Here is an 8,811-nt window from a genome sequence, read left to right as displayed (position 1 = left end):
GTCATTTTGACCAAGTTTGGTAAGTCCGTGACATATTGAATACTTAGATGGGGTGTCCGTGAAATTTGCCCAAAAAATAAACTCAAATTTGGACTCTATTCTAACTAATGAGTTTCCTAATGTGACACAGACTTTTAACTATATTGGGATAAATCATCTAATGTGAAAAGTATTACCATGTTAATTGACATAACATGAATTGAGTGATAGGTTAGTTGCCTACTAAAGTTAAGATTTTTTTTTTTTTTGGGGGATGAAAATATAATCACACAAACCACACACCAATCCCAAAAAATTAATCGACTTTTAGGACCGTGGAATGGCAGATATAGCCTACTAACGTTAAGATATTATCTACTGTTAGAGCTGGTAAAACTGAGTCAAATTAGATTAATTCTATATTACACTAGTTATTTCCCTGATGTAATCGAATGATCTATGGGGAATCAGCCTGTGCCTCAAAAGGTTTAAGATATTTGCAGATATAATCTATTTAAAGAGTTACTAAAATATAGTTGAGAGTTATATAGCTAATAACCTTTACAAATTAATTGACAATTTTATGATGAGAATCCTTAAATCTTGAATTGTATTTTATAATGGGAAAACTAAACATCATAATCAGTGAACTTTGTTTTCACCTTTTTACCAAAAATAATAATAATAATAAAGAAAAAACTTTGCTTTCACATCCCCACTTGGGACTTCCATTTGCAGGCTATCTCTGAGAGTGACTTTCTAGAGGATCCTTCTTCGCTTAACACCTTAGTAGCTGCACTCTTGAGCATTCTCATTCTCTTTCGTATTCTATTCCCTTCTACCCCTTCCATTAAGCACTTTACCACCATAGCAATTTCCACTCTCCCCACTATCCCGTTCTTCGCAACTTTTGGCCTCAAAGCTACCTCCAAATCCTCCACCAGCATCACTGCACTCATCTTTTGTTCTGCATAGAGCGGCCATGCAATCAATGGTACCCCATGTACCACGCTCTCTAAGGTTGAGTTCCAACCACAGTGGGTGAGAAACCCTCCAGTAGAGACATGGCTAAGAACTTGTATCTGAGGAGCCCATGATGGTACCACCAAACCCCTTCCTTTGGTCCTTTTCAAGAAACCCTCCGGCAAGAAAACCAAAGGGTCTTCAATGCTTTGGGCATCAAAGTAGGTAGCGTTTGGGCTCTTGACAACCCATAAGAATCTTTGCTTACTAAGCTCCAATCCCAACGCCAATTCATTCAACTGCTCCCTTGAGAGGGCACCACCGCTCCCAAATGAAACAAACAATACAGACCCCAGGGGTTGATGGTTCAACCATCTTAGGCATCCGGAAACATCGGGCCCATCCTTCATACAACTATTCTGTATGAGTGGTCCGATTGGATATATAGGTGGCAAACTTGTGTCTCCACCCTCCTTCAAAGCCTTGATAGCGCCTTCTTCCATGCCCATAAAGCTATTTAGCAGGATACCATTAGCCAGTTTGAAACGCTTGCAATGGTATAAGGTCCATGTATAAACCTTATTCTGCCTGTCTTGGAGTGGGTCGACGAAATCTCGCCCATGAATTGGCACACATCCAGGTAATTTCACTGGTTCAGACAAGTCTCTATATTCGCAAGAGTACTTGTCGTCAAGCTCAGGCAAATGGAGGAACAATGACAATACCATGGCAGTCGAGGGGAAGAATATGTAAGAAGGAACATTAAATTCCTTAGCCACATCAAATGCATCAGTGCCAAAGAGATCAACCACCAGGGCAGCAATGGGAGTTGTGGCGGTTAAGACCTTAAAAGCTTCATGGAGTGAAGGCAAGGAACGGGCTATTGTGAGGTAGATCCGGGTTTCAATCCTTGAATCTCTAGAGAGGTCTTGAAGGTTAACAGGGGGGAGAAAGATGGTATCAACGCATTTGGGAAGGCTATCCAAGACTCTTTTCTGTGATTTGATTGGAGAACCGTCGGTTGGGATTGTAAATGTAATGGAGAAATCATGGTCACGGAGGAATTTCTTGGCAAATTCAACAAGGGGGATAAGGTGACCCAATCCTGGAGCTGGTAGAATAACAATGTGTGGAGTTTGTTTTTCTCCTTCCATTGTGTTTTGGAGGGTTGATAACCAAGGAGAATAAAAGAAGGGCTTATGAGCTTGTGCGAGATGTACTTTTGGAGGGTTGAAAGGCAAGGAATGGAGATGGGTTTATATATATTCAGAAAATTGAAGGGAGAGGTTATAAATTCACCCACTCCACTTGATGTGATACAGCCATTTTCTATTTTAGTTCTTATTCCCTTGTCATTTTTGTTTGATATTTAGGATGGGTTATGGTGAGTTTATAGTTTCTAGAATTTATCTTTGGGGTACTTACATAACAGTTTTATTAAAATCTATTTGGGAGATATGAGCCTTTAGGTCGTGGTTATGTGATATGAGATCTAAAGTTGTACAAGCTAGCTTCTAGCTTGCTTAGATATTTTGTCTATGCACCATGTGATGCTTTCATTTTATTTTTATTTATTGGCCAAAGATTTCATACATGGCCATGTAAGCATGCATGGTCATGCCTTCTCTCACATGGAGTTGAAAAAGTCATAAATCCTCTACCCTTATTAGAACCTTGAAACTCTCACCCTCTCACATGCACGGTTTGCACGTTCGTGTATGAAAACTTTCCCTTTATGTATTTATTTTTCTTTTTTTTTAAGGAGGGTAGAGGTAGTCTCTTACACAACTACTGAACTTGACTTTAACAATTATTTCTTTCTTTTATTTTCTTTTATTAGTGAAAGGGACATTACTAAATAAGAACTGTACAAGTTGTGTAACTCATGATTTTGGCTGCCTAGATGCAAATCCTCTTTAAGTGATCAATTTATTTAGTTTGGTGCTAGTGGATTTAAAAAAAGGTGTATCCTATACATGTGGGTCCCACTACAACAAAGTCTCGGGAGAGAGATATACATAGCCTTACCCCCACTTTTTATGAAAAGGCTATTTCCTTGTTCGAACCAGTGACCACTAGGTTTCAATAGAGCAACCTTACTTGTGCTAGTCAATTACGTACTCTAAATTAAATAATTCAATTTATTTATTTTGATGAGCATGGATTACACACTCCCTAAATGACCCAATTAATTTTATGTATTTATTTCAGAGCGTGTAGATGATATACTGCAACTTCCTCATTTGTTTTAAAATTTATAATAAGAAACCCATTATAGAAATATCCTAGGTAAGATAAGTTTTTTTGTATGTCATACGTTATAGAAGTATCTTAGGTTTGGTAAGAGACAACATTATGAGTTATGACATTAATTAGAAGTCAATAAGAAGAGCTAACTAAATACATAGTTTCTGGACATAATGACATCTAATTAGTATCACTCTAGAAGCATATGCTTCTAAATGCATGGTTGGTGAATGGTGATTCCATCACTAATGCTATCACATGGGACGCCAATATTCTTCTAGAAAATGTTTTGTTCCAAACCAATTGGTTCATGAATTCATGACTCATCACCTTGGTTCTGCAGGACCTACTGAAAGATATTTTAAGGTTCACAATTTCAGTTTTGAAGATCTCTCCCTTCTATTATGAAATTACATAATGAGGTAGAAAATAGAAAGAATTAAGATTCCAAAGAGTACACGGTATGACGATCATATGAACAAGATGTCTAGTCATGTTCCTAGTAAAGTACATTTTAAGTGAAAACATAAGGATAATCATAACCTGTTAACGATCATGTAAATTAAATGTAATTAATATTAAGGGAGAAAGAATGTTGTCTAATTGCATGGGCCTTGCACCCAACTCCGGCCCTAAGAAAAACTTCATAATTGCGTCGCTTCTGTGTGGCAATTCGGTAAATACAGAATAGAAGGGATAGATCTTCAAAATTGACTCTAGATAATGGTAATAAAAAAATGTAAATAGATAGAATGTTTCCAGGCTACGTAACGTATGCTAGCACTTTCTTGTGTCTATCTCTCAGCTTTTCTATGAAATAACATATCTGCTCCTATAGTGTGAGGAAAGAGATACATAGGAGGACCTACCATACACCAAGGTTCTAAATCTTGATTTTGAGGTCGGTTTTGGCCAACCCCGAAACCGAGATATGCTAGGTTTCAACCATATCTCAGTCAAAACCTGGTGCTTTCTCCAAGCCAACTTGAAACCTTGGTTTCAAGGCCTATAAGTTGTTTTGTACCCTAATTTTTGCTGTACTGTCTTTTTTTTTTTTTTTTGTTGACATTTTTAACCCAATTCATACATTTGTTTCACATAAAAAAATACTCAAAATGGTACTTGTGGTTTTGACCCAAGTTTGATAATGTATATTATTCTTGGAAATGGTATCAAACCAGAATCATCCATTATTTATGTCAAATATCAATTAAGTAAATAGTTTTTATATTTGTTAATTCATTTGCGCAAGATATTATTCATAAAGAAGTAAATACCCCCATCTGAGTCCAATAAAAATAGTTAGAAATTATTCCAAAATAATAAAAGTCAAACTCCATAACAAAATTAGATTTTCGATGGTAAGTGAAATTTCTAATTTTCAAATGCTAAAATTTTTCTCAAATCCAAAAATTTAATAAATTTTGTTATGAGAGAATATCACTAAAAACCAAAAGAACGACAAAATAATCATTTGTTTTGATGTCTAAAAAATAATTTAATCCAGAGTTGAATTTAACAACATTCGCGCATACCAAAAAAGGTTTAACCACAAAGCTTTCAAACAAATCCAAAATTGCTTAAATCTGATTTATATTGAAAAAGTTGTGTTTCGATAAAATTTTATTTGGTATGCGCGAATGTTGTGAAAATCGCATTGAATGAAAATATTTTTTTAGACATCTAATTTTGATTTCCTTTTGGTTTTAGTCATGTTTTTATCATAATAAGATAAGATTTAAGGAATTTTTTAGATTTGAGAAAAAAACCCAATGTTTGAAAGTTGAAATTTCATCTACAATCGAAAATCTAGATTTTGTTCTTGAACCGGGGTTGACTTTTATTTCTTGAAATTTAATTTTTTAACTATTTTTATTGGATTCAAATAAGGTTTTTTTTTGCTTATTTATGAATATTTAATATCTTAGGTAAATGAAATATTAAATATAAATAAATGATATTTGGCATTGATAAGATGCTTCAACCAGGTTCAGATCGAAACTCCCAGGTTTTGTCAAATTTCAATTGGAATACATGAATTTATATAGGTGATTTAGATTGCAACTTTTGAAATTACCGAAATAAAATTGAAACATGTCAAAACCTGATTGAAATCAGGTACAAAATGGTATAACATTAAGATTTCGTCTCGATTTCTTACAAAACCAAAATATTTCGATCAAGCTTTAAAACCATACTGTACACTACGTACACAGCCAAACAATATTCTTTCTGAATTAAGTACTCATAGAGTCTGAAGTTGTAGCTATTGAAATCTCCTAACACATCTAATCCTTAAAATGTCATTCAGTAGGTCCTGTGGAACTAGGGTGATGAGTCATGAATTCATGAACCGATTGATTTGGGACAAAACATTTTCTAGAAAATTATTGACGTATATGTGATAGCATTGGTGGTGGAATCACCATTCACCATGCATGGATTTAGAAGCATATAAGCTTCTAGAGTGATATATTAGATGTCATTATGTCCAGAAACTATGTATTTAGTTAGCTCTCCGTATTGACTTCTAATTAATGTCATAACTCATAATGTCGTCTTTTACCTTACCTAGGACATTTCTATAATCTATGACATACAAAAAAACTTATCTTGCCTAGGATATTTCTATAATGGATTTCCCATTATAAATTTTAAAACAAATGAAGAAGTTGCAGTATATCATCCACATGCTCTGAAATAAATACATAAAATTAATTGGGTCATTTAGGGAGTGTCTAATCCATGCTCATCGAAATAAATAAATCAAATCAGCTAATTTAGAGTATGTAATTCACTAGCACCACTATTAAAGTTGCTCTATCAAAACCAAGTGGTCGCAGTTTCAAACAAGGAAAAAATCTCTTCACAAAAAGTGGGGGTAAGATTGCGTATATATCTCTCCCTAGACTCTGTAGTAGTGGGACCCACGTGTATTGGATACACATTTTTTTAAATCCACTAGCACCAAACAAAATAAATTGATCACTTAAAGAGGGTTTGTATGTAGGCAGCCAAAATCATGAGTTGCATAAGTCGTACAGTTGTTATTCAGTAATGTACCTTTCACAAATAAAATAAAAGAAAAAAGAAAAGAAAAGAAAGAATTGTTAGAGCCAAATTCAGTAGTCGTGTAAGAGACTACCTCTAACCTCCATAAAAAGAAAAATAAATAAATAAAAATAAAATGAAAGGATCACATAGTGCATAAAAAAAATATCTAAGCAAGCTAGCAGCTAGCTAGTACAACTTTGGAGCTCATATCACATAACCACCACCTAAAGGCTCATATCTCCCAAATAGATTTAATAAAACTGTTATGAAAGTATCCCAAAGATAACTTCTAGAAACTATGAACTTACCCTAACCCATCCTCAATATCAAACAAAAATGACAAATAAATTAGAACTAAAATAGAAAAAAGGTTGTATCACATCAAGTGGAGTTGGTGAATTTATAACCTTTGTCCCTTCAATTTCCGAATATATATAAACCCATCTCCATTCCATGCTTTTCAATCCTCCAAAAGTACATCTTTCACAAGCTCATAAGCTCTTCTTTTATTCTCCTTGGCCTTCAACCCTTCAAATCACCCTCACCATGGAAGGAGAAAAACAAACTCCACACATTGTCATTCTACCAGCTCCAGGATTGGGTCACCTTATCCCCCTAGTTGAATTTGCAAAGAAATTCCTCCGTGACCATAATTTTTCCATTACATTTACAATCCCAACTGACGGTTCTCCAATCAAATCGCAGAAAAAAGTCCTGGATAGCCTTCCCAAATGTGTTGATACAATCTTTCTCCCCCCTGTTAACCTTCAAGACCTCTCCAGAGATTCAAGGATTGAAACCCGGATCTACCTCACGATAGCCCGTTCCTTGCCTTCACTCCATGAAGCTTTTAAGGTCTTAACAGCGAAAACTCCTATTGCTGCTTTGGTTGTTGATCTTTTTGGCACTGATGCATTTGATGTGGCTAAGGAATTTAATGTTCCTTCTTACATATTCTTCCCCTCGACTGCCATGGTATTGTCATTGTGCCTCCATTTGCCTGAGCTTGACGACAAGTACTCTTGCGAATATAGAGACCTGTCTGAACCAGTGAAATTACCTGGATGTGTGCCAATTCATGGGAGAGATTTCCTGGACCCACTCCAAGACAGACAGAATAAGGTTTATACATGGACCTTATACCATTGCAAGCGTTTCAAACTGGCTAATGGTATCCTGCTAAATAGCTTTATGGCCATGGAAGAAGGCGCTATCAAGGCATTGAAGGAGGGTGGAGACACAAGTTTGCCACCTATACATCCAATCGGGCCACTCATACAGAATAATTGTATGAAGGATGGACCCGATGTTTCCGGGTGCCTAAGATGGTTGAACCATCAACCCCTGGGGTCTGTATTGTTTGTTTCATTTGGGAGCGGTGGTGCCCTCTCAAGGGAGCAGTTGAATGAATTGGCGTTGGGATTGGAGCTTAGTAAGCAAAGATTCTTATGGGTTGTCAAGAGCCCAAATGCTACCTACTTCGATGCCCATGGCATTGAAGACCCATTGGTTTTCTTGCCGGAGGGTTTTTTGAAGAGGACCAAAGGAAGGGGTTTGGTGATACCATCATGGGCTCCTCAGATACAGGTTCTTAGCCATGTCTCTACCGGAGGGTTCCTCACCCACTGTGGTTGGAACTCAACCTTAGAGAGCGTGGTACATGGGGTACCATTGATTGCATGGCCGCTCTATGCAGAACAAAAGATGAGTGCAGTGATGCTGGTGGAGGATTTGGAGGTAGCATTGAGGCCAAATGCTGCGAAGAACGGGATAGTGGGGAGAATGGAAATTGCTACGGTGGTAAAGTGCTTAATGGAAGGGGTAGAAGGGAATAGAATACGGAAGAGGATGAGAATGCTCAAGGGTGCCGCCACGAAGGTGCTAAGCGAAGAAGGGTCCTCTAGAAAGTCACTCTCAGAGGTAGCATGCAAATGGAAGTCTCAAGTGGGGTTGTGAAAACAAAGTTAATAGGTTATGATGTTAAATTTTCCCATCATAAAATACAATTTAAGTAAAAAGATTCTCATCATACAATTATCATATAGGGAAAGGTTTTGTACACGGTCGTGTAAACCGTGTACAGGAGAGAGTCTCTCACACAAAGTTGAAAAAGGCATAAATATCCACTCATTAATTACTGTCTTGAAACTCCCACCCTCTCACATACACGGTTTACATGACCGTGTACGAAAACATTCCCCTTATCATATTATATGTAAAGTTTATTAGCCATATAAGTCTCAACTACATTTTTGTAACCAATCCGTCTAAATGTAACCGTCTTGGTTACAACAAAAAGAAAAGACGTTGTAACCTAATTTGTAATGGCCTCATATTTATTTTTTGGGTAAATTATAGATCACCCCCTGATTTTTAATCGAAACTCAAATCACCCCCTGATTTTTGAAAAAACTCAAATGTCCCCCTCTACAGTAACGGTGTTAGTCTGTTGTTAGTTATTGGTGTGAAAGGACTATTTTACCCTTGTACTAAAACATTAGAATTAAATTTACAATACTTCCCTTCCTTCATCTTCAACATTGGTCAAGGGTAGTTTAGAGATTTAAA

At 36.4% G+C, this 8,811-nt stretch overlaps 2 protein-coding genes across 2 annotated transcripts; one reads left to right on the top strand and one right to left on the bottom strand.

The window, feature by feature from the left end:
* Window positions 1-686: 686 nt before the first annotated feature.
* LOC122647968 (hydroquinone glucosyltransferase-like) lies at window positions 687-2,096 on the bottom strand. Its single transcript, XM_043841257.1, has one exon. The coding sequence runs from the start codon at window positions 2,094-2,096 to the stop codon at window positions 687-689; it is 1,410 nt and encodes a 469-aa protein (XP_043697192.1).
* A 4,693-nt stretch (window positions 2,097-6,789) lies between these two features.
* On the top strand, window positions 6,790-8,199 carry LOC122648682 (hydroquinone glucosyltransferase-like). Its single transcript, XM_043841902.1, has one exon. The coding sequence runs from the start codon at window positions 6,790-6,792 to the stop codon at window positions 8,197-8,199; it is 1,410 nt and encodes a 469-aa protein (XP_043697837.1).
* Window positions 8,200-8,811: the final 612 nt, after the last annotated feature.

The sequence above is a fragment of the Telopea speciosissima genome, chromosome 1, assembly GCF_018873765.1.
Source record: "Telopea speciosissima isolate NSW1024214 ecotype Mountain lineage chromosome 1, Tspe_v1, whole genome shotgun sequence".
Lineage (NCBI taxonomy): Eukaryota > Viridiplantae > Streptophyta > Magnoliopsida > Proteales > Proteaceae > Telopea > Telopea speciosissima.
This window is presented reverse-complemented; position numbering and strand designations above follow the sequence as displayed.